Genomic DNA, 26,762 nt, shown 5'->3' with positions numbered 1-26,762 from the left:
AGTCAAGTTGATGTGCGTGAGGGGGGGTAGTGAGGCAGAATGTTACAGATAGTTGTAGCCTTTTGACTACACAACATATAGCGTACCTTCGAAGGCAGCTATGGTGTGTGTGTGTACAGTAATGTGTGTTGGTGCATGTGGAACTGCCCGCGGCGGTTGTGTGGTGGAGAGAGAGGAGGGTTGAACGAGCGAGAGCTAAGCCGCCTGAGCAGCGTGCTTCATTAGGAAACAAAATATACGCTTTCCGGACCATTAGGATCGACTTTAGGAGCGAAGGCACATAAGACAAAGACTCACCTCATCAACGATGCATTGCAGTAACTGGAGTGGCTAGAATGGAGCGAGTGTTGGGGAGAGAGATAGAGAGCATTAGCCTATATGCCACATCTACAAGGTAGTACACTAGAATGATGCACACAATAAAAAGTTCTCCTTTTATCTGTTTAGATAAGACAGTGTGATTAGGCATAGATATAGATGTTTCTATTATTCTGTTATAGCATCTAATGCAATAAGGACAGTTAAAGTCTCCAGTATCATTCTGTCCCCAAGTGCAATGAGAGGGCAGGTTTTTCCAAAACCGGCAGCTAATTGAGAATAAAAGAAGCCTGGAGGGGATGAGGACGTTACTGGTGTTTCTTTAGATTGACAATTTATCTGTCCATTCCATTTCTATTGACTTCATAACATCTTACCATAAAAGATCCTTGGTTTTTCTGTATCTGCAAAGTGAAAGAAGGCAATATGTAATTAGCGTGACATGAATAAACAAAAGATGACTTTTTACAGCACATTATGATCACTGAGAGAAAATAATTGCATCCTTGGTGGCAATTTGCAGGCATTGCGTGGGAACACCATTTACATAATGAAAATACAGAGATGTTAACAGGTTTCATTTGATGGCCACAGTGCTGATGTTCCTGGATCTTCCCCCTCCGTTACCTCTAGGTTGGGTAAAGATGCAGGGAGGAAAGGGAGGTGTTTTTTAACCGGAAAGGACAGATTTTGTGAATAATGAGGCTTAATATTTCTTGGTTTCTGTCACAGGTATGGCGCTAAGAAGGATATATGAACGCTTTACACATCAAAGACCCCATAAACCTTGAATTGGATAGTCCCCTGCAGATCATGTGTAAATGCTCAAACTATTAACAAGTATTAATGAATGTCAGCAGCATATCTGCTGATGTGCAACAACTCATTAGGGTGAGGGTTGGAGTATAGTCATTGAACATAGTTATTTGAGCATTTATATAGCTCTTCATCTACAGGTAGACGTTCTTGGCGTCACCAAAAAGACTTTAAATGGAAAATCTTAATGTATCTCTTACATGGCCTCTTTGTAATTGGACTCCAACAGTATTTCAAAGAAGAATGCAATGCTGTGCAGCCATACTTACAGTACATACAATATAAATGTATAAACACCTTACCACTGAGTATTATAAAAGTGTTAACTTTTGATTCAAGGAAGTTATCAAAGGTATAGTGCATTCAAGTGCATGTCCTCAAGGGTAGAATGTTGTAAACTAATACTTCAGGGGCAAGTAGTTAACATTATCTTAAATGATCAGCATTGGCCAAACAAAACTAAGAAAAAACATACAAACTTTGAGCTTTACTTTTTACACACAACGGCTGCTTTTTTCTTTTACAGAATTGAAGATTCAAGGTCTTCTAGTAGGACTTAGTATCTGATTATTATTCAGTAAACGTGCTGCACATTTTGTCTAGGCTATTTGACAATGAATTAGAGCCCTCATTGATTAATTTGCTCAATTGGCTCTCACTGTAAATATCAAGAGACACTTCCATCACCTCCAAAGCCAGTACATCTGATTTAGATAACATTAGATGCAACTGAAAAACGATTGGAGTATTACTAAACTTCTGGAAAATAAAGATTTAAACAAAAAATGTACGCAGCATCAAGAGGTAGTTAAATATTGGACAGTTGAGTGTTTCTTTTGCAAAGGGTCATTTGGCCAGCATGAACTTGCTGAGGCTTCAAAAATCTGAATAGTTCTCCATTCAACGGCACCCTTGGACGCTTGCAGGCAGATCATCCAATTGACATATCACGATGCCCAAGTCTCTTGCTCCTGAGTATAGCTTACGTTTAATACGGTGATCACGACCTAATGAGACTATTACTTTTGAAAGCAGACTCAGGAGGATACAGATTGGCCATGGTTGACAAAGCAGAGTGAGTTTTCTTGCAGAGTGAGACAACAATCAAGATAAAGATTATAAAGGAGTCAAACTGTGATTTCCGTCTTCTTTAGAGCCAACCCAATAAACACTTCTGAATGATCAGTGCTGCAGAAAGATAGAGGGAACAGACTTTTTTGTCGGATTAACTCAAAGTTTCTCGATCCTCTTATTAAACAGATTCTCATGTGATCAAAGCATGTGCTACCACACAGCAGGGAAGGTACCTTCTGACTGATGGCAAGAGCAGTACCTTTCAATCACTGTGGAAATAACAAGTGCAGTTCGGCCTGCATTCCCCAAAACACTCCAATTCAAGACAAATACCTTTTTTTCTCAACTCAAAAACATTTGAATATAAAGAAGAGTTGGATACTCAGAACTTGTGATTTAAAAGCATATCCCCTCAAACAAATTCTACAATAACAACTTTTCATCTCATCAAATAACCAGTGCCTGTATGAATGAATGACTTTTGTGATCTAGAAAACTGGGTGGGTCTCGAAGTCTTTTCGGCTGCATGGAAAGATACCAGAAGGGAGTGATCCATGGCTCCATCGCTTAGAGCAGCTCAACATAGCAGCTAACATGTTTATATTTAATTCTCGCAAAACAACACAATAACTTCGAAATAACTTCACACTCAACATATCCTTGGGTCCTGAGTAATACACCTGTCAAATGTTTAGCCTACTTTATGCAGAGACCAAGTTCTCAAGATGATAGAGCCACAGACACAGATTCCTGTCTCCAGACTGTACTACCGACACAAATGCTTTAAGGATTTTAACCATTTGTGGCAACATTCTATTTAAATTCTTTCTCAGCGATCGGAATATATCTACCAGTAAGTTACAAATCTGCACACAACATTCAATTTGATACTTTTTGAAAATGGCAGCATGTAATGCAAAAATCAAATGACCCTGTGCCTGACCCTTGACCTATACTTATAGATGTTGAAGTAAAACAAGAGTACCACATTAAAATGATCACACACACTGTTCAAATATGTTTGAACTAACGTCAAGATTTTTTGTCTATAAAATAAAAAGCAAAATTTAAGTAAGAAAATGAAGGCAAAACAAAACAGCCGGAATACAAAAAATACGAAAAAAATAAAAGAAAAAAGAAGGCACATGAATCAATCAGGGGGGCAATGTGCCGGCGGCTGTATACACATTACATCAAGTCTGGTGTCTTCAAAGATTTTCAGAGCGAGCCGTGAAGGGAACTCCATTAACTCCTGACAAAGAATGCAAATGAATCGCAACATGGGGTGAAGGGGAAATAAAGAGACCGTCTCTAATCAATGACAAACACAGGATGAAAATGCTTCTGTGAGTGTGTGGTGTGTTCATCCAATGCCCCTCCTCTAGTTGTATCGCATCGTAAATACACAAATCTGCACACATAAGATCACACAGGGACACATTCAGGGCGGTGACCCCTTGGCTGAACAAAATGCCCCAAACGTATGCCTGTAGGCAAGCACATACACAGACAGCATTCTTAGACTTCACAACGGCAAGGGTGACAAGCGAAGTCCCACAAATGCAACAGCCCCTTCCAAAGTGAAGTACATCCAATTCACTTCCATACCCAGTGCCTTTACAATACCTTGCCACCACAGTTTTTATACAGTAAAGAGTTAGTGTGTGTGTGTGTGTGTGTGTGTGTGTGTATGTGGCGCTCTGCACAGCTGTGTGAGGCGTCTGTGTAAATGACAGCCTGGGCCTGAGGACGTCTGCCGGCTGCGCCTGGCTAGCTGAAGCCGGAGCACAGTGGCGCGTCTCTGCTACAGCCTGCAGGTGAACTGTCTACGACGCCATATGGAGCGGGGAAAATTAACAACGGGATGAGGAGGGTTGTGGCAGCAGGAGGTCCCTTTCTTCCCTTTCTCACTCTCGTTCCGTTTCTTTGCTCCCTTGCTTTCTCTGAGTACTGCAACTTGTGAGGGGGCTGGTGAGAGGGGTTCAGAGACATTAAGAGATAGGGGAAGAATAGAACGTGTTAAGAGGAATTTGTATGACGGCCAAGACAAGGATGGGGGACTGAGTGAATGGGAGTGTGGAAGCAGAGAAAGTGAGCAAGTGGTACAGAAGAAAGTAGAGAGTAAAAGAGTGTGTGAGACAGCGTGAGTGAGTAGCAGTTAAAAAATTATAATATATATACATATATTAAAGAGAGAAAAGAAGTAATAAATTAATGGGGTGTGAAAACATTAAACGCTCCACCACAACGCCCATGGCTTTATTTGCAAGCAGCACAAAATAAAGTTCCTCTAGCCCACTTCATATCTGTGGATATTTAGGCAAATGTATTAATGCTATTCTGGTTTACCTGTTTAATACTGGGGGACAATTATTGGATTTATAATTCATAACATTAATAGTACCTACATAATGTATTTAACAGTACAAAGATGTGCAGCACAATAATATGAAGATTCTTATGCACTAATCAAAAACTTTGTGGTTCACACCCTCAAAGAAAACTGACTGTTGTCATTGCAGAAACCCCACATTGGTCAACCCTGACCGAACATAACTATAGCCTAAGGCCAAGGTCACAATATGCTATTTTTCAGACCACCTCTGTCTCTTTTCTATGGGGGCGGCAGCTAGCAGCTAAAAGGTGGCTGCTCTGACAACGTCAGCCTTCTGCACAAAACGTTCAGATTTTTTCTTATTTTTTTTATTTTTTATTGTCAAATGCAACATAATACTAATAGAATTGTACAATAGCTTGCCTACACAATAAGGGCTAAGTACTTAGTGAAAGCACAATAAAACACAATTTTCTGTTTGCCCATGTCTTCCGGACCAGTAATTAACCAATATTTTTGTATTTATACATACAACCATTAGAGTTTAAACGGTATCCATTTATTGTTTAAGTAACATCTTAATTCTGTATTTAACTATTTTTTTGGTCATCTCCCTGAACAAGCCTTTAAGATCCGTTCTGATTGTTAAAAAACTTTCATGGTATGCACCTGAAACCATTCACTTTGTTTTCAACCCCTTTTCTTTGACATCATTCCATTCAGTAGCTGTGCGTTGTCCCTAATCCTCCTTGAGTGTATGACACTCCCTCTGAGTCATTGTGGGTAGCCTTGACTAACGTTCATTAGATTGGTTCACAGCATGCCTGGTGGGTCAATTAGCATAATGAAACAAAACGGACAATAATGTGAGCCCTGGACAGAGAACACTGTGTCTGACCCATTGGACTCCTTTAATCCTTGACGTGTGTGTGTACAAATGTGAACTTGACATTAATTATGAATTATTTTAGAGGCATTTCATAGATCTTTTGTTTGCGACCATGGTTATTCTTTTAAATTCTCAATGCCTACATATTGCATCAGATGGAATAGACAGTAGGTCCCTTTTGAAAGAACCAACTTCTAAAGAATTATCAAATTTTATTCCATTGAATCAAGGTGAAACACTCCCTCGATTTACATGCACCAATTTATATTTTTAATTAAAAAGACAGATTGAACACTTACAAACATGTTGAATGTTCTTAAAAAGGAAAATTTACTCCATTTGAGCCAAGGCCCAGAAGACCTTTCATAGATGGCAGGCATATGGGCAGGAAGTCAAATAAGGTAACCAAGTTCAGAATGTTAAGAGGGATTAGCTGCTTAAACCCTTTTTCAGAGCCCTAATTAAACAGCTGATGGGATTCAAAAGTCCACTTCTGTGGTCAGCAATTACATTTGAGAGGGATTGAGGAAATAAGTTAAGCAGGGTAATGGCTGAGCGGAGGCGAAGTGGACAGTGATATGGAAGCACAGTATGAAGCTCAACTGTTGCCATGTAGTTAAACAAGAGAAAAGTATAAGAAAATATTTCCCTGTCTGGAAGATGGTGGGGAAGGGGTGTGTGTGTGTGTGTGTGTGTGTGTGTATAAAATGGACATTGTCCTATTTGAAGGTCATGCTATTTCACACTCTAACATGTTAATTTTTTTATGCCTGCAATGTTAATGTTGCAGTGGTACAATTACAAAATAAACATGTGTAAATGGACTTGCCTGTGGATAAGGGAACGTGCCGAGAGCCAACTGTGGGGAGATAGAAAAGAACAGGCTTACAGAAAGTTTGCAACACGTTTATGGATAGACATTTTAATCAGCAGACTATTTGCAAAGCATTCACACTTCTCAGTATAAAGCTGTTATGTGGAGATTTGATATCTGACCTGAAATAACTTTTCATGGAATGTTTTATGTCTGCAATAAATGTTCCATAGAATTATTTAAACACACAGGAATATACCAATATTAGCATTTGGCTTTTTCAAGAGACTTTGTAGACAATGCCTTGGTAATGATTAACCCATGTCCTCACAATTTAATGCCAAAGGGGTAGGTGGACGTGTGTGTGTGGGTGACATGGGTTGATTAATCCAAAGGGTGATACCTCCGGCTCAGGCATGTGCACAATTAGCAAGATCACAGTATTGAAGAAGGGCTTAATGCCCCCCGCTAAAGACAAACCCTCTCAAAGAACAGCAGCTATTAGTTAATAACCCCCAGCCTCCATCCCACACACAGACATATACACACACACACTGCCCCTGCCACAAACTGGCTGAGCAAAGGGAAACAGAGAAGGAGATAGGATGGAGCACTTTGTCACATCTGGCAACTCCCATGGGGTATGCCAGTGTGGCATCTTTCATCTCAGTCAGATTTGCATTACCGTTTCCATCAAGTTATTAGGAAGTCACCAAACAACACATTTCAAACCTGTGAAGGTTATTAGGTCAACAGTGGGATTAAAGATGAATCCAAATTAAGTTACATTTGGCTCATGCTTACTTCAACAGATGGAAAGGGAAAATATATCAAGGATCACTTTGAACATTTTGACGTGCCTTTTTTCCTTGCATTGAACCATCTGTTATGGTTCAAATAGAGCCCATTTTCAACATCGACTGCTATGACTGAGGCAAGAGGGCTAAACCATTTGTCACCGTTGTAGAGGCGGTTGTGGGGGTCTGGACAGTAACAGAATCAATAGGGGTGTCAATGGGGGCAACAAAGCAGGCGTCTAATAGTGAAATAAAAAATGTATTCGAAAACATAGCTTGTCAGTGTTGTTCTCAATCAAAGTCCATGCCGACTGGGAGACAGTTACACATATGTGCACGCACACGCGCACACACACACATGCACACTCACACACCAAGCACACAACAATTTACAAAGGGTAAAATTCCATTTTAAATAAAATTGCAACGTCTCAAAATGATCCTGGACAGAATTCTGGGGCTTGGACAAGCCAGCATCAACAGTCTGCTATGCACCGGGAATGCATATATAGTGAACCTTGTAGCACAAGGAAATGTTCCCCTGAAGGGACGAAAATGTTTTGGATGTGGCCCTGTATGAGCAAAATAACGTACCTCCATGAATGAGATGCCCACACTCCACACATCTGAATGAATGCCATACTGCTCCCCTGATATCCTTTCAGGCTGTGTAGCAGGAAAAAATATTGGTATCACAGGCATTAGTGGGGGCAGTTAGTAGGCTAATACGACTGTATTGTTTTGATTAGCTCAGTGAAAAGTATATTGTCTTGAGATATTGTCGAGAGTATAGACTGAAATACTGAACCTATACTTGACAGTACTAGAACACATTTGAACAAGATTGTGTGAATACTTACAGCCATATAGGCATTTGTCCCAACGTACGTTTTGGCGATGGAGTTTACCAACTAAAAGGAAAAGATTTAGAGATTAATTAATGTGAGCTATAAACACAAAACTGTTCTTTGTCAACCTCTGTAACCAACCACTGTTTGACTGCATGTTCTGACTGACTTCACAACCATAGAACTACATTAGAATTTGCTAGAGTTGAAACAAATGGAGTGAGACTGCGAGTGAGCTCTTCAGCCATTCTCTCTGTCCAACGGCAAACGCTCCTCTTGAGTACCCTTCCTTGACTTACATACCCAAATGTATTCAAATGTCACGAGCGTTATTTTAGGCTCTGTTCATCAGGGACCGGAACAGGGACAGTGCAAGTGGGCATCAGAGTGTGTGTGTGTGTGTGAGAGAGACAGAGGGCACAATGGCAGATGTTATCAGTGACAGGAATAATGAGTGTGTATTCCCTTGAGGCCCCTAAATGTATATTGTGTGTGTGTGTGTGTATATATATATATATATATATATATATATGGAAAGCTCCTACATGAGCAAAGGGAAACCTCACCTTCTGACCACTGTGTAAGTGTGTGTGAGTGTGTCAGAGGGAAGGGTCAACACTGCCATTCATACACAGGGGTCAACATGGGCTTTCATCTCCAAGGATGGGGAGGTTGAAAATTAATTAAAAACAGGGCTTGGGGTGACACAATGGTGCCTGTTTTAGTGTGTGTGTCTATAAGCAGGCACACCCCCCCACCTCCCCCGTCAGAGGGGGGAGGAGGACTGGGCTCTTTTGAGGAAGGTTAAAGGGCCGTCCCTAGTGATGACATTACATACGCATACTCCAACTCCCATAGCACACACACAGTAGTCCTGGCTATTGTGTCATGTGTCATGTGCCCGCCACATCCATCAAATGCATATCAATGAAGCATTCTGTGCTCAAGTAGTAATTATAACAAGTGCATTTTGCCGCAGCAGCAGCGGCAGAGGAAAAATGGGACCTTGGAGCTAAGTTAATGTGAGACGTTGTCTCTGGGGGAGGGGGTTCTGGTGAAAACTAGAACTGATGTATAGAGATTGGCAGGTTGACTATTTTCACACGCAAAAACAACACATCCTTGTCATGGACAAGTCATTCACACACAAAATGATAGTACGCACAACCACCCATGCTGACATACGCACGGACGGATAAGCTAAAGGCATCCACGAGCACACACACAATACCTGGGTACTGACACCAAAGTCACAGAGCTTCACTTGTCCTTGGGTGTTCACCAACATATTTGAGGGTTTGACGTCTGCGGAGACAAAATGTGAGTAAGAAGTGCTGCCTCAGCATGCCACGGTGCAACAGTGAACGATGTCTCTTCCTCGGGCATTCCCCCTCCCATCGCAAGTTCATTTCAACCTTCCTCACCTCTGTGAAGTATCTTCAAGCTCCACAAATATGTCAAACCTTTAACGACCTGAAAAAAGAATGGGATTACACAATTATATTTAACTTAATTTCATCCCAAAAATCCTACCAAATATACCTACCTTAAACAGCAGTAGTGCTACAATTACGTATTATCTACAACATTCAGATGCTGAACGGGAAATGGGTCGATAGTTTCAACTTAAAAGTAATTTTAAACAACATGGGCACGTAAAAACGTACAAATGAAACCACATCAACTTGTCAAACAGCGTGCTTTTTCCCCTTACTCTACACTTCCAGAAGGTGCTCAAGGGCAATCATCAGTGTGCAGTTTCATGAGGAATCTAGGCCAGATCAAGTGTTCTGTGTGGGAGCAGAAGACAGCGCTCTAGAACTCCTGGCGTAGCTTGGCTGAGGGGCCACTCTCTCCCCAGACACCTCTCCCTGCGATAATTAACAAGTGTGACAGTAGCGGAGAGGAGAGCTGCAAATTACAACTAACGCTGACTAAATAGCTGTCAGTGTTTGATTACGGGGCAAGCGGGAGGGGGAGGGAAGAAGAGAAGGGGGATTAAGAGAGGGTAATGGGGGTCGAAAATGCACTGTTTTTTGAGCCCCTCAATCAAAGTATGAGACACTTGATCAGAGTAAGAGAAAGAAAGAGTGAGAAGAGGACAAAATATAAACATAAAAAAATTCTATCTATCCATCTTTTCTCTGTGATCCTTAAGAGAAGCTAATTACTTGATTCATACCTGCAGTTTGGCACCCAACAAATTACCCCACTCTAAACATGTTTGTTCTTTATTTTTCATTGTAAATGTTTGCATTCAATGCACGGTTCTGGGGTTAGCCTTATGGGTGTGCTTGTTCAGATTGATCATGGAATAATTACATGTCATGGCATAATACTAGCAGCAATGTATTTTTGAGGCATAGCCAGGTGGACAGACTAAGGCAAGCTAGTGACATCAGTCAATATCAAACAAAATGACACAATCACAATGCAAAAAATGACAGTTGCCTGGTGGTTTGTGACTGACTCACCGCCACAGCGATCCTCCCCAGGACCTGCTCTGGTATCCTCCTGTACACGTCCAGAGAACCACCTGAACACAGCCAGTGCATTAAATAACTTTGTTCATTTTGTTCATGTATTTGAATGGCTGCCTGCACGGGCCCACATTGCAAGCATTCATTCATTCATGCATTCAGCCATTTTCTAACCCCAGCATGGATGGGATGACTTGTAGTCCTAAAGGCAACCTGTGTAGGCACACAGTACAGCATGTGTACCACAGGAAAGACTCAGGGGGGGATTGTGATGGACGTGTGAAAAGGTCTCAGCCAACGGTGTGAGCCTGTTGAGAGGTTTGATGGAGCATACTGACAAGATGACCAATGTACTGGGCACGGTGAATCCCTGCACCCACACACACACTCACACACATACACTCTCTCATACATATATGCCCAATCTCAAGCAAACACACACTCTCTCTCACACACACACACACACACACACACACTCCCTCTCTGACACATGCACTCTCTCTCACACCAACATAAACACACATACACACACCCGTTTATCACACCCTTGTAGCTTTTAGCACGCACGCACGCTAACCAGTGGGCAGTGCTAAAACGCTCCCTCACTCTGTGGATGTAGAAATGGCTACAAGGCGCTGAGTTCCCTGAGGCTTACTACGGCTGGATGAGTTAATGTTCCATTCAGGCCACCATCCTTTGTCACTGATAAGGCCATATAGCAAATACTCACCATCCATAAACTCTGTGCATATGGATATCCTGTTTTCCAGGAAGAAGGCACTGTAGAAGGTTATGATGTAGGGGGAATCACACTGTCAGACAGAGAAAGAAAAAAGAAAAGTTGGAAATATAAATATTTATATTGATTGTTTATGTTAAGTTGTTAACCAATTGTGTCAGTAATAGTAGCCCTGTTTGTACATAATCACATATTGGTTTACTCCAAGTTTACAAGTATACCTCAGGCAGGGAAAGGAGAGGGACCACATGCATTTTGAGGGGGACCGTCAAGACAGTGTGTGACTGCCTAACAACTGTGTGTGTGCTCTAGTGCGAGTTTGTGTTATGTATATGTGTGTGTGTACCACAACTACTTCATTAGACTTTTAACTAAATATTCTGCTATATTTCTTCAAATAAATATTGTTGTGTTGATAAAGGACAAGCGAAAGTTTAAAGAAAGAAAAATCTAACTGACCTTGTAGAGAATCTCCAACTCCGACATGATCTGTTTCTGCAACTCTACTGTGATGTCCAGTGGAATGACCTATGATGACACAGACTTTCTATACTTGCAGGAAGTGAACACAAACACATACACCTCAGACAAAAAAAGCTATTAAAGAACCCCAGAACACTCCATTATAACTCTATCGCCTTAGCCTCTTAGCTATTAAGGAAGCACTTGTGAACTAATGAAGAAGACACACTCTTCAATCCCATTCAGTCTCACTGTACCTAGATGCACTTCAAAGTTCAAGACTCAAGTGAAATAGCCATATCCTCCTAATTACTACCAAGTCTAGGACAAAATAGTCAGCAGAACGACTCTAGGTAAATAGACATTCCATTGTTTATATTCTATATCTCTGTTGGTTCGTTGTAAATGAACGTAAAATGCTTAAAGAGTCTTATTTTCAATTTAAGACCTAGACCACTGTAATTGAAACAATCAACGTCAAGTATTAAGAGAGGGAGTGCTTGTTTTTAATAGAACTCTGGCAGTCATTTTACTTCAATTAACTTATTGGAAAAGGAATTTAAAAAACAACAGGGTTAATTGAACCGTTTTGTCTGTGGGTACAGTAAGGGTGCATTTGATACAGATGCCAAGGATTCTTATATAATCTCACTCCTGAGCATAGCAACTGCAGTTAGCATGCTAGCATTGGGGAATTTGCTTCGCTGGCATACCGCAACAAAATTGGTTGAAGGTTAATGCAAGTGGAGAATAGCTGCATGTAATGATCTTTATGTACCACTCCATTTTACTTACAATGCCAGGACACAAGACTTAGAAACTCACTAAATGAATTGATTGAAGAAGAAAGATACATTGAAAGACAGTTTAGGAGTTTGATAGGGAGCCTGGATGGAGCCCAGTTAAGACCAAAGATCCCAGGTGAAGATGCTTGGTCTAAGAAAGAAAAGAAAAAGGGTTCTCACCTTGACTGCCAAAACCCTTTTTCCAAGAAGGTGGTAGGCTCTGTCAAAGAGACAAATAACATCATACAGATCAAACAACCAATAATAGACAACAGAAAGACTCTCCAAATGCACATAATTAAATTCTAACATTATTTACCAAGCTAAGTCTGAAGAGTTCTCAAAGGTCAAAACCCAACACCAATTGATTTGTGCAGGACTGACGCTGTCTCCCAGACAGATCTCAGGTTGCAGGTAAACAAATGTCGAATGGGATGGGCACAATTATTTAATGATGAAACTCCTTAATGCTAGTCGTCGGCTCGAGTTACGGGCCACATGGGTCGGCTTACAGCGCCGGCAACAATGTCCCGACCTCTCAACATCCAATCGCTATTCTTCCCCAACAGCTGGCGAGAGGCTGGAGATGGGGCGGGATCGTGAGCACTGTACGTCAACAACAGCGCTGTGTTCACTAGCGTCCAGAGGGTAATCAGGATGTCTAGGATCTCACCTGTCAGCAGGTCTTTTCAGAGAGCACACCAGACCAGGGTGTGATTAATGCATCTTAGATGGGGGGTGGGGGAGGGGGGGGGGGGGGGTTGCACTCCTAGCCAGACACCTTTAAACTGGTCCGGCCATTTAATTAACAACCACCTGTTAGTGTCTCGTCTGGTAACTACCCGGAAAACATTGATGCTCGTCTGGCACAACGTATCATTTCTGCACGTACTGGGTTTAGTCTTTCACAAGACCCTTGGTTCAAAAGCAATGTCAGCACTTAATGTGAGTCTCTTGTTATATATGTTCCTTTGTTAAACTACTTGAAATGCTGACTTGAAATTAGGCTCAATTCACATTCTAGTTTTAATAACAAGAAATAAGAATTCCTTCAAGATAACATTCAGGTAAGCATGTGTCATTAAAAATACATGACTGTTTGGAGCCAAACCCCATCATTCAAAGTAAAGAGCTGTACTATTATTAAGGCCTGTGTCCTTATTAAGCCTGTGAGATGGGGTGACCCATAGTTTTAAGGTGCACATTCAAAATAACATCCTTGACCCCCTATCCCATCCTGCCCCCTCAGGCATACTCCCACCCTGCCCCCAACACACACACACACATTTATGAGTTATACTGACAGGCTTGTGTCAGGGGCAAGGTTACCCTACAAGCAACCACGCCCCTTCACTTCCCCCTGACATGACCCCAGTAAACGTGCCCCATTGCCTGGATCTTATTTACACTCCAGCTCCAGGGGTAATAAAAGCTTTGTCATGCAGTATTCATAGGCCCTCTCTGTGCATTTACAAAGTGTCCATGGGGTTGAATCTAGCGTAGCCCCCGGTCAGGGCTGAAGGCTTGGTTTACAGAGCCACGGATATGGCCCCTCTGGGTCACATGCCAAACACACGCTAAACGGCCTCCTTCTAAAGTTATAAAGAGTATCACACTGTCAACACAGACCCGAAAGAAAAGTGGAAAACACAAAAGTGAACGTGTTTGTTTGTTTTAGTTGTTTCAGTTGCATAAGATCACTTGGCAAGAAAAGTTAATTGAAGAGCTGAATGAGATTGGAGGAGAAAAAAGGGGATCACAGAAGCAAAGTTAAATAGTCATTAAATAGTCCTCAAAGTGATCAACTTCTAAATAGCTTGCACATTGGAAGGCCCGCTTTACAGCCCACGGCAAAGCCCCTTGTAACAGAGAACACTCCGACAGAAATATATCAGCTTTCCGCATCCAATCAATGGAAAGAAAAATCTATAGAGAAAATGGGCTGGGGATTTAAAAAGAGACCGCTGGTGTTTAAGTGGATGTCACTGCATGTAAATGTGCTTGTTGTAATTGCGACAGATTCATCAAGCGGGGAATGGCTGACTGTCCCTGTGCTGGTTATTTATGGGCAGCCATACTGGTGGAGAGCTTAGCGTCTCAGGGAGGGACAGGGACCAGTAGCTAGTGTAATAAAGAACAATGTCCAGAACATATGGCTCATGGGGTCAACAGGACACACTGGATAGCCAAGGTGTTGGCAACATCCAATTGCAATTAAATGGTTGTGGGTCATAAATGGTGTGAGAGGTTAAAAGGTGGGGAGCCTTTGCTAGTGCCATTTACACCAGATAAGCCTCATATAAGTCAAATTGGGGGAGGAAAATGTGAGGAAAGATAAAATGAGGATCCCTGTGATCCAGTTGGATAAATATTTCATTATGGTCCGTAAACAGGAGGAGGTACAGAAAAGGGATGACTTTGAGAACATGTGTGTGGTGCATATAGGTGATGCAGGTGTACATCATTGTGTTTGTGTATCTGAATACATAATGTATGTAGGGTATGCATGTCTAAGGGCTTTTGTATGTCAACGGGTTATCAACACAACATTCCTTGAAATATAATGACACTGCAACAAAATACCCAATGGCCAATAGAGAATCCAACTGAGAAAGCAATTTAAAGTAATACCCCAGGCACCTTATGCTTTGGGAGTGAAGCATGTATAAACACGAAATAAATAAACAACTCTGCATGTCTGATATTTGACATTAGCAAAAAAGTATTTAGACTAGAGGTGATGAAGGACGCATGGGGGTAAAAATGATGAACAAATATATACTTATATATTGCGAGTGGCTTATGACATGGGTTGTTTTACTCTAAGGACATGTACTTGTGTTCTAGATGTTAATACATCTGTATGTGCCTTGACTTTGCTGTCAGTCTATGGTCATGTTAACTTGGGGTTTTAAACACAAGCAAGGCTACAACATTCTAAAAACAAGGGGACAAACATGCAAACTACGGTTAACATCAGACAGCAGGGGGGTATTCCAGAAAGCAGGTTATGTGACATGCCCAGGTAAGTTAACTCCCCAGCTGACACCCAGCATTGTAGCAACATTGCTAGTAGGTTGCTGCGACATTCTGAATCAGCAGGTGGGTTAACTTACCTGGTTATAATGCATAACCTGCTTTCTGGAATACCCCCCAGGTCAACTGTTCTGAACCCACCAAACCCAGGGTTACGGGTCAAGTTTTTTTTTTAACATACAACAAAACCCTCCAAATATGAATATTATACCTTCTCACGTTTTCATAACATGCTACCAGTGAGACGAGTTCAGACAGCAATATATAAGTCTTGTGCAGTTATCCTTTTGGGTCAGTGTCAATGTTGAGGCGTCCTCGAGCCAGACACACTGGCCTGCCTGCACATCCCCATCTCTTCCCTAAACTTATGAACTGATTGGATAAGCTTAACTGATTGGATGAGCAGCTCTGTGCTTTAGCCTTGGCCTCCAAGTGCTGCAGGAATGTCAAGACTCTTAAAAATATAAAAACAAGTGATGGTCTATGAGCTCATTGGTTGCTCGGTCTTAGATGGGCCCTGACCCAGAATCTTGTAGATCACTTAAGTGGATTGGGCAGTAGACACTGTGTTCATCTTTTACATTAGTACACAAATGGCAAACGACTGTAAGTGGTTAATAAGTTGTAAGAAACGGTATTCTTAATGCAGCTTAGTTGTCCCCAAAAATGTATTCTAACTCCCAATTTGATAATGGAACCCAACCAAGGGGAACAGTTAATGTATGCAACAATATATTCCTTCCCTGTGTATTTAAATAATACATGAACAATTGAACAGGGAGAAAAATGTTATCAGCAGTTTTTTCTTTGGCCTCTTTTCTCCTGACATCACATATCCCAGTGCAGAAGGGTATGGATCTTCTGCTGTGCTCAATTGACAGAGAAGTTGTTGCGCTTGCAATATCGGCCTTCTTCAATCCAGCGGAAACATTTTTCCAGAGCTGAGAGGATAGTTGGCTGCTTATACCACTAACTGAGGAAGGTCGTTAATGAAACTACCTCGACGTGATAAAGCGGTAAAAGCGGTAAAAGCCATAAAGAAAAAAAAGAAAGAAAGAATGAAAAGTGGATTTGCTCCTTCAGAGATTTACCGTCAGCTCTAGGAAAGGTGACAGGCAGACAAACCACTCAGTCAAGTCAAGGTTAGACTGAGAAGTGATCAATACTTCGATCTCAATAAAATATTTCAATAGTAGTAGATGAAAGAAACAAAGCCAGTTAGGGTGGGGGGGCGATGTATTACATGGAGACCAAAGCACCATCCTTGTCACAACGTTGGTGCACATGTAGTTCATGAATACATCAGGTTACCCGTACAGAGTGAATCAAGTCTGGCATTCGTGCCAGTGTGTGTGGGTGGAGTCAGGTAACGTCAATAAAGTAAATGTACGCCATCACTTTCATAGCCCACCACTTAGATCGATATCCCATACAGGTGTTGGGATTGTAAAAATGGATCTACAAAAAAAGCAAGTGGAGGGGTACTCTGATGGATTAAAAATAGAGAGGAAAAAAGACAAGTATGTTTCCTAGTCTAAATTAACAAAAACATAGCATCTCAATGATAAAAACACAAAATGGGAATTATCAAGCACAGATACCAATACATGAAGCCATCACTCAGCATCACCCTTAACCATTAATTGGATACCCGCAGGCATTTTAAAAACAAGTTTTAATTTCACCGCATCTGCAAAGCATCCTGGCCAAGGCTAACACATAAAGAAAGACAACGGACACTCACTTGTACACTGTGCCTCCATTCCCCTGGCCAAGCTGCTCCTGGTACTGGATGTCTTGGGCATTTATCTGAAGACACACACACACAAGCACACGTTAACATGATATGGTTAACCCCTGAGAGAATAGAGGTATCAAGTAGAGGATGGCAAAGTCTAGGGAGAGATAAATGGGGGAGACAGAAAGAGAAAGAGACAAAGTATAGTGGGTTAGGGGAGGGAGAACCAAATGTTACTGGAGGCCATAAACAAGAAGGCAGGCGTTCAGGTCACCCCAAGTTCAGCAACAGAAAGGCCGCAGAGGTATTGCAAGACAGAAAGGGGGGTGGGGGGGGGAGTAGATCAATACAACATTTGCTGTCCAATTTATAAAGGACAAAGGCTGTTGGAGGACAGTGGGGAGGGAGGAAGAATGGAGAGTTTACTGGCGATCTGTTTGCTGTCGTTGTTCCATCCCATTCTGAAGCTGTCAGATGGGGGTAATATAGCCTGGACCCGGATGGGAGGGAGGGCTTCCTCAGGTCACATTGATGGTGTGTGGGTGGGTCTCTCTTTCTGCCTCTCACTCATCTATAAACATCTGTGTCCAAATCGTGTTCTTTCTTTTTTTTTGTGAGTTTAAGTTGACTTCAACATCATAGCACTAATTAATCTTATTATTCATTGGGTCAGAGCAAATAAAACATCTTCTAGATTACTCCAAATATATTCACTTATAAACCCTCACAAGTCAGATCAGCATAAACTATTGTCCAAGCAATACTGACAAAAGAAACATAAAGGACCTAATATAGACACACATCTCCAGACACATTAGACACTTGATCAATAACCTCCTTCATGAAACTCTTCCAAATCGGGACAGCTATTGGATACATATGTATATCCCATCACCTGTATAGATTTGCTTTGGTGGTGGTGTGGTGTTAGAGGTTAGAGGCTAACTGGCTAGCTAGCTTCTGGACAGAGGAATGTCGACAGACTGTGTGCTTGCTTTGTTCTTTAGCTGATACAAAGTCAATGTGTGGCTGTTAGGGTTTATTTTGGCCCTGACAGGGTGAAGGGGGAGCTTGTGGCTACACTGCCACCCCCCCTTCATTGATGGTTGAACAGGGTGAAGTAGTGGAAGGAAAGCTGGGGTGGAGAGGGGACAAGGGTGAAAGGAAAATGGGCAAGAGGAGGACAATTGCTCTATTAGTTGGAAGTGTTACAGGTGACATTGTGGAAGTGGCTGGCTTTAATGTCTCTACAACACTTTGTATGTGTGTGGGCACAAAAGCCTGGCATTATGAGTATGTGTGATAATGTGAAGGTATCCAGTATGTCACTGCTATTGTGTTTGTCTGCTTCTATATATTCTCTGTAATCTGGAAGACAGCTCACTTAAACTATGAATATCTATCCACTCAGAGGAGATAAAGATCTCAGCCAGGATGGCCGTAGGGATGGGGAAACAAGCAGAAAATCAATGACAACCCACTCACTAGTGAGGACATGTCACGTCCTGGTCAATAGGAGCTAACGAGCTTCACAGGGTGAACCCTGGAAGAACAGTGGCCAGTGGGGACAACTACTTCTTCCTAGGACACAGGACTCTGGGCAGCTACTTGTGCAGTTCACTGGACGAGAATCGACTACGTTTTATGTATTATAAATATGAATCATTAACAACTTCACATACATCTCCGAAATAAGACAAATAGAGTACCTGTCCATTTGTCAGGATCTTCTTCAGCTCCGCTGATGACTTCTTTAAGCTTGGAAATATGAAAACAGGAAATTCATATAATATCAAAAACCTTGCAATTTCACAGAAACATATTTACAAAGTCTACACACATCCATGAACCATTTCAACAAATCCTTACATTTATTTACTCAACAAACCATCTAAATATGAATCTATATACCAGCCCTGGGAAGGGTAGACTCGTTATTGCGGTTTTCTCACCTATTGTTAGGCATGGTGTCGACGGCCGCCCCAGAGTTGTTGGCTGGGTTGGGCCTGGTGTTTACCTGCAGCCAACCAGAAAGGAGACAGGCCGTCAATACTTAGAGACACACAGAAGAACGCCCTTCTCGCTAATGAACACAGTATACAGGATGGAACACAGGTTTTTGCTCCCAGATCAGCCTGGGGGTTAATTGGCTTTTGTGAAAGACCAAGAGGAACAGAAAGAGAAAGAAAGAGTGGAGCACGAGTGGAGAGAGTGAAAGAAATAGGGGGCAGAACAAGATACTGATACAGTGTAACAGAGGGAAAGGAATAAAGAAAAAGGAAAGTCAGGGGTAAAGTAGAAAGAGGGCTAAAGAGGTGAGACAGTAGACTGGCATTTTTTTATTAAACTGCACAAATGTTATATATCATCCTGTTTCAAAAAACTTTCCTTGTATTGATATTCTTAAAATAAATGCCTTATCTGAGGTCCATTCGTGTTCTCTCCACATCTGCCTTCATGCTGCAATATTACACCCTTATAAACCCAGACTGAACAATAGAAAAATCACAAACTGGCTGTCTAAAAATAATTTATTTAAATAAGGTCGGTGGGTCATAGCGTTGAGTCCAAGAAGATGGGGGGAATCTTTCTTTAATTAGTGCCCAGAAATACCTCATTTAAATGTATGGCATTGGTTCTCCTTACCAATGAATTTTAGATTAATACTGAAGCATAGAGAAGGATGTACCGAACGATTTAAAACACAATTTAAAAAAACTACATGTAAGAAATTGTTTTAGACTGCTGAATGGGTCAACAAACCCCTTGGTAGCTGGGGTAAAGAAGTGAGCAGGCTTGTTACTGAGTCGTCCAGAAAGAAAGAGAGGATGGTCTCAAGCCTGTTAACCTTCTGTAATTATCAGCAGGTTTCAATAGCTAACATATGCGCGACAAGAGGTAGGGTCTGGGGTTCAGCGTGTCTGTCAGGGGGTGGGTGCTGAGGAGATCACTTTAACAGCAACGCTTGACTTGGTTTGGTCTAACCCTGCTCCACCTTCTCATTCTCCACATCTACCTCCACCTCCAAATGGATGCTTGAAATAATGGGGTGCATGATGCTTTGGGGGCAGATTAGAAAATAATACCCTAGTCTTAGCCACCGATCCCAGTGTAACCAAATTAGTATTGGGAGCCAGGGGGCAGGGGTGGAGTGTGGGTGGGGGGGACTCCTCAACAGTCACCTAATGACATTTATAAATATAAAAAGGGAGAGAGGAAGGAAAGAGACTCAGTAAGTGAGTGAGAGGGAAAAAGAAAGGGCAAAAGCTTGACTTCAATTGACATTTCAATAAGTGGAACACTGCATTACAAATCCATTTGGCCAATTTCTTTTTTATCAACCGCTGAAACAATTATTGAGATGGTACCTTCAGGCCATGTATGTTCCTTATCCCGGGAGTCTTGCCGGCTGAAACAGTAATTGACTAAATTGTAGAACACATCACTAGGCCATTTACAAATGTGCTGAAACTGAATGGTTTTCATGTAAAAGAAAAGGGAAAAAAAGTGCTGTAAAATGAGATACTGAAATTAGCTACAGAGGATGAAATGATTGCAATGTGGCTTGGGAGACCAGAGAGAAGAGAAAGAGAGAGTACGACGTAAAAAGACAGACAGACAGAGACAGAGTTATGCATCAGAGACATATCTTTAAATGGGTGTCTGTTGAGCTCCAAGGTGTGGCCAATTGCATTTATACACTATAATTTTAATGAGGGATGTGCATTTGTAGAGACAGGAGCCTGGGGGTTTATACTGTCTATAGAGAGGGAAGAAGACACAGCAGGTATGGTCGGGGATCATTGTTATTGCCCAAGTGTCTCAGAGGAAAAGCTACAAGAAAAAAAATTTTTTTTTCATGAGCATTTTTAAAGCCTACAAGTGTATCTTCCCCACAACAAAAATACAGCCTTCAGATATCTTTACACTACAGCGACTTAAAATCATTGAACTGCAGTGAGTTTTGGAAATGTCAAGATTATTATTATATTTTTATTTAAAATAAAGTATATGTTAAAGGGATCTGTCAATTTTGATAGACTGCTTTTAGTGGTGGTGCTGATTTCTGTCACTCCAGGCCACCCACTGATTCTTACTCCTCCTCTTGCTCCTTCTGCTCCACCTCATTTTACTCCTCCTACCAGCTTGCAAGTGAACAACTTCATATAGTGGCAAACTCACTGAGCTCACAACCCAATATCAGTGTAACACAAAAAATTATAAAACATGGACTTGGTTTAAAAGATTAATAAGCCATGCACACATATAATACAATGCAAGCATGCATGATAATATAAGGAAAAGCACATTACATAGCTTTGTGTGCCAACTGTACCTCGAGGAAATATCTGGAGGGGCTCAGGCAGCAGGCCGTTCATTCGCTGTTCGTGCACTGTATTACAGTACTGGAAATAAGAAAACAACCAAATAAAAGAACCTGTGGTGCTGAGGACATGTTCAACAGCCTAGACCAGAGGTTTCAGTTGCACATTTCTAAATATCTTTCCTTGGGCTGCCTCCCTATGGAGGTTGACTATAAACAACAGCCAGCCACTGTTTCACCATGAGCATTTACCTAGAAGGGTGTTAAGACTGACAAAGCAACATCCAAACCCTCCTTTCAAAATGTACACATTGAAACCAACAGAAAAAGATCTAAATATATCTAATATGTAATGCCATCTTTTAGAAGCTATTTGAAATGACTACACACTTTCTGGTTATTACAGTATATCAGCAATGGGAAATAGGTACCTTTTCTGACAATGTAGACATTAAAATAGCATTGCTATCACGCCTAAACACTGTTTACCTAAAGTACAGGCCTAAAAGCTTTATATACAACATTGTTCTATCCCATAACCGTAACAGAAGACCTCAGTAGAATAATATCTCTAGTAAGAGAGGTTTGTACTGTAAACCTACAGTACACTTTGAAAGACAGTGACCTCACAGCTGATCTGTTTTCACACTAAACAAGAGCATGCTCTGTTCAAATCTGGTCTAGATGAGGACTGCAGTGCCCTAAGGGCAAGTTCTGGAAGGCTGTAGCATTAACCTCTCCACTGCAGGTCAGCACCTCACTCTCTCAAATACATAAACACACACACACAAAGTCTTTGATGGGCCTGCCAAAGGAACATTACAATTGACGTTTCAGTTAACAAAACCATCTGTTAAACAGTGTGTCTGTGTGTGTGTGTGTCTGTGTGCGTAAACCCCCACCCCACCCTCTTTGGAGACTTGAGATCTTTGTAAATTAACAAAGAGGCCTTGCCCCTGACAATCAGGTCCATTTCAAATCACAGAGGCAGATGGATAGGGGGGGGGGACGGTGGTCTGAATGTGTGTGTGTGCAAAAACCATGCCTCAGTCTTTTTTACTGGGTGGGTGACTGTGTTTGCAACAGTGTCTCTGTCTTTGTACAGTAGTTATCCCTCAGTCTTGATCCAGAAGTGTAGGGACTCACATACCTTATGTAAAGGCAGCACTGCTCCCTCATTGGCCAGCTTGGAATTAAAGTGGATCAGAATGGCTACCCAAGTGGCGCAGCTGTTATTAAAAAGCCTATTTATCACTGTCAAGCCGTCTTCAGGCCCTATCCCAAGCTCTGCCCTCCAGTGTTGTCACTAGGCCGCACAGGAACAATGGGGCTAACATGTGTGTGCTCAAATGAAAGACAGAGTGAAAATTGAGGCACAGACACACGAGCGTGCGCACACACACACACGAGCGTGCGCACACACACACACACGAGCGTGTGCACACACACACATTCGCCACACACACGTCTTTAATTTTCCACTTGGATAGCTTATTGATTAAGGCCGCAATTACCGTCTAATCTGTAAAAGGTGTATTAAAAGACATTCCCCTTTGTTGGCCAATAAGTAAAACAGTGTTAAAACCCAAATACCATCGCTCAGCCTAGGGGGACACAGGGGAGTGGAGAGGAGGAGAGTGGAGAGTGCCCAGGCTTTCGGGTGGCTCATCATCATTAGCAGACTAAGGGGAGCAGGAGAGCACAAGGCATAATTAGGCCCCTCCCTCCAGAGGGATGGAGAGCGAGGATGGGAATGGGGTAACGTGGTTCGCCTGTGTGACACGGGTCAGTCTTTAACTTTCAACTGGGGCACCTGTCTTTCAAGGTGCCAAGCAATGATAAGAGATGCCTGGAAGACTAGTCGGTCTCAGTGGACTCTGAGGCAGTTAATGTAAGAGGGTGGGTGCTGTGTTTTCCTTTCTTTTTTTTACCCAATAGTGTTTTATTTCTTCATTTGTAAATCAACACACAAAACTGGACAAAGGGTAGAAATGTACATAGTAACATAAATCAGCTAAGAAAGTTTGATCTTTTTGTCCCATGACCCCAGTTTAAGACATCTTAGCAGTGCCCCGCAACAAAGACACACTTCCTGTTTTACCAGCCTGGTAGGAACATCAGTGAAACCCAATGCTAACACAGTATCCAATGCTAACACAGTATCCAAAAACGAGAAGGCTAAGTAATAAAGATGGGCGCGCAAAAACAGGGGAGGAAATCGAGCCTGTGGCTATAACAGCATCATTGTAAGCTGATGGGGGGTAAAAGACATCCCCAGATGAAAGTAGATTTTGAACAATGTTGCTGCCCAGGGGGGCTGCTCTTTAATGAGGCAAAACTTTAAGTACTGAATAATAAATAATAAAAATTGACAGTTCATTTAGCTTTCGCCATACCTCGTGGAGAAACCCATTACAAGTCATTACTCTTAATGTCTGTTATGTGAACAGTAAGTATAGAAGATGCAAGGGGTTGGGAGGAGGAGGACAACTAAATATTTTCATGCAGTTGGGCAAGAATTGTTTCAGTCGTTTTTTGCTTGATAATTGTGATATTTATTTATGGTGTTGGACATCCATTTCAAATTATCTCTATATAAAGATAATGGTGGAAATCATTACTCTTGTAATAAATCCAGTGTTTACAGTTCAGAAATGTATTCTATATCATTGAAATGAAGTGTGTTCAATACACATTAAATTGTAAGAAGAGTACAGAATAAACTAATAGAACTATCGTCACTCATGGTTCATAATCTGCTTTAAAGTTCAGTACAAGAAAAGGACTAAGGGCTCAGAAAACCTTGTCATAATTGAATGTCCCCAAAAACTATTGTTGCACTGTGAGCCACAGTTCCATTCAAATGGTTTTATGTGTTTATGAACTTGCATGGGATCTGACTCTTGTCTTCTTGATAAATCCCTTGGAGGACTTGTGTGCTTTGTTATGTAAAATTTGAAAAGAATCAAGAAAGAGAACGGAAAAACAAATAGCCTGTTTCTAACTTGCATGGTCAGCAAGGTTCAATGCAAAAGTGTGTATACATTTTTGGGTTCTAGAACCCTTCACTTTTGCCTAGTAAATCTGTTTAGATTTAGAAAGCAATTGTATAGCTCTATGAAAAGACATATAGTAGCCTGACTTGTAGCATTGGTTAAATCATACAGATGTGTTGTATGAGGTTCAGTGTTATTCATAGGCCAACTGATTATTTGTGACATCCCTGAATGCAGTCCCATAATGTATTGTGATATTACTGGATTATGACCAAGGTGACATCAATATCTGGACGGCTGTCGGACTATAAAAAAACATGTTGCTGCATTTTGAGGTTGATGTAAGTGACCACTATATTAAAAAAAAAATACTCACATATGACAGCATGGCTTTGAGTTCTTCGTCAGTCCTTACAGTAATTCTGTCGCCTACCTCATCTTCATCTTAAAACACAAGGGTAAGATGTTAAGCCACACTCCCAGTTTTGAACATACTACCATTGATGCAAGCATATAAACAAATAGCTTACATCCTAGAAGATTTATGCAAAGCACTTGCAATTATATAATATACACGTGTATGACTCATGTATTATAGAATGGTTACACTTACAGATGGGTATTCAACTTACATTCAAAAGCTGTGACTGTGGCTTCTGGCATAACATCCCTGATAGCTACCTACAAAAGAGTTGTTGAACAGTTTTAACCGAAAACGTTAGACTAAAGTTGGTAAATTGAGATACTAGCTTGTATTTGTAAACCTTTATTAAGACAGTAGGATAGCTACTCTGCTAACTCATGCATGATGCAGAGACAGAGCAATGTTGTGAGCTAACTAGAACTAGTATGCACTCACCAACAAGTCATTAAAGCTCAAAAGTGAAGGACGATCCACAGAAGAGTCCATGTCCCCGACGGGTGTCTTTATACGGATCACGATTCCCTCGGTGTCCATGGCAGAAAAAATATTCATAACGAGTAATATCATAACAGGCAAATGTACAGTGGCATAATCTGTCTTGTCTAGCTGCTCGGCTAGCTAGTAATAGCCAGCTAGCCTGTTGAACAGTTAAGCTACCATCCTCGAATCTTAGCAGACATTAATTATCTGCCTGGTTTGGCTAGGACAACATGAATCTAGCTAGTTAGCTTGCTTGGTTAAATATCCCATCTCATTCCCATGATCAAGTGATACTGTAAGCGACTGTACATGGCAGGTCAAAGTTTTACGCGAGTTTCAATTTTCAATAAACTACAGACGAGTTAGAAGCATAGAGTTAGGTTAGAAGCTAGCGATAAACAAAAAGAAAGGAAACGCACCGGAAGTTTTTCATGGACAACCCGGATACTATACTTATAATTGAACGTTACCCGTGGCTAAAACCCAAAAGACTCCTGGTTCGTGTGTATCCCACGATTCATGGATTAAAGCATGTATCCGTGTGGACTACAATTTGCATAAATAGAAATGCAACTATTAACAAGCGATAAACTAGGTCAGCCGATGTTACACAAATGTACGTGTGCATTTTCTTAGCAAAGGGCCATCTACAAAAATGCTTTGACATTAGACACTGTTGGCAGGTTTGTAGTGGAATACCATATCATTGGAACTGAATTGTATCCAACGGTATCTTGGGCCAAGTATATAAACATTTGTTTAAGCCTAGCCGTTATCTGACAGCAGAATCCGGTCGCCTTCACCAGCCGCATCATTTGATGACTTCTATCTGGGTTTAACATTGGAACAACATATTGCTTTGGTTTCAGGGTTAAACGTAGGCCTATTGATCCGTGGGCAATCTCTTATTTTTTATATTATACAATCTGAATTTTCAGATTAAAGAGTGCTACTTCTATCCAGGGTCAGGTGACTATTCAGAAACATTTCAAAAGAAAAGTGGAATGTGATTTTTAATAAAGACATTCATTTGGTGTGCATTGTATTATTTATTTATCAAATGACAACTCGTATATCATTTGTAGTTGGCCGTCCTTACATATGTCCCTGTTAAAAGTGACCTTGTGTCGTGTAAACTTTATTTCATGGAATCTAAGAATGTCACAACAGAAGCCATTGAAAAAGCGAATTTCCATCCATGAAAAATATTTTCCCTCAAAAAGGTCACAACAAGATCAGTCCTCATAACATTAAATTATTTTGCATTAAATAAGATTTTACCTTCTCTTGCCCAAGATGAACTCAACAGTGGGATTTTACCCAAGATTAACTCAGCAGTCAGATTTTAAAGAAAGCATGTATTTGCATGCATAAAACTAAAACCACCTATGTTGATTAGGCTACTTC

The 26,762-nt window shown here is 41.3% G+C and overlaps 1 protein-coding gene across 2 annotated transcripts in view; it reads right to left on the bottom strand.

Moving 5' to 3' along the window:
• The window catches only part of map2k5 (mitogen-activated protein kinase kinase 5), a 40,138-nt gene extending 14,331 nt beyond the window's left edge, over positions 1-25,807 (bottom strand). The window contains exons 1-19 of one of the 2 annotated variants that reach the window (XR_006957718.1): positions 25,311-25,807; positions 25,084-25,132; positions 24,828-24,895; positions 21,468-21,537; positions 20,500-20,540; positions 19,084-19,148; positions 18,841-18,889; positions 17,138-17,202; positions 12,538-12,577; positions 11,570-11,638; positions 11,102-11,183; positions 10,366-10,427; positions 9,316-9,364; positions 9,123-9,196; positions 7,904-7,954; positions 7,638-7,709; positions 6,262-6,291; positions 696-722; positions 298-330 (exon numbers count right to left, since the gene is read on the bottom strand). Coding sequence is in view for 1 of the 2 variants with exons in the window: in XM_047042701.1 (XP_046898657.1) it covers positions 298-330; positions 696-722; positions 6,262-6,291; positions 7,638-7,709; positions 7,904-7,954; positions 9,123-9,196; positions 9,316-9,364; positions 10,366-10,427; positions 11,102-11,183; positions 11,570-11,638; positions 12,538-12,577; positions 17,138-17,202; positions 18,841-18,889; positions 19,084-19,148; positions 20,500-20,540; positions 21,468-21,537; positions 24,828-24,895; positions 25,084-25,132; positions 25,311-25,442 (1,128 nt within the window). In the remaining variant the exon portion in view is untranslated. The remainder of the gene's footprint in view (positions 1-297; positions 331-695; positions 723-6,261; positions 6,292-7,637; positions 7,710-7,903; positions 7,955-9,122; positions 9,197-9,315; positions 9,365-10,365; positions 10,428-11,101; positions 11,184-11,569; positions 11,639-12,537; positions 12,578-17,137; positions 17,203-18,840; positions 18,890-19,083; positions 19,149-20,499; positions 20,541-21,467; positions 21,538-24,827; positions 24,896-25,083; positions 25,133-25,310) is intronic. The other variant, XM_047042701.1, reaches the window with a different exon arrangement.
• Between the last annotated feature and the right edge of the window lie 955 nt (positions 25,808-26,762).

This window comes from Hypomesus transpacificus, chromosome 19 (assembly GCF_021917145.1).
Source record: "Hypomesus transpacificus isolate Combined female chromosome 19, fHypTra1, whole genome shotgun sequence".
NCBI lineage: Eukaryota > Metazoa > Chordata > Actinopteri > Osmeriformes > Osmeridae > Hypomesus > Hypomesus transpacificus.
Note: the sequence above shows the minus strand (reverse complement) of the source record. Positions and strands in the feature narration are given on the sequence as shown.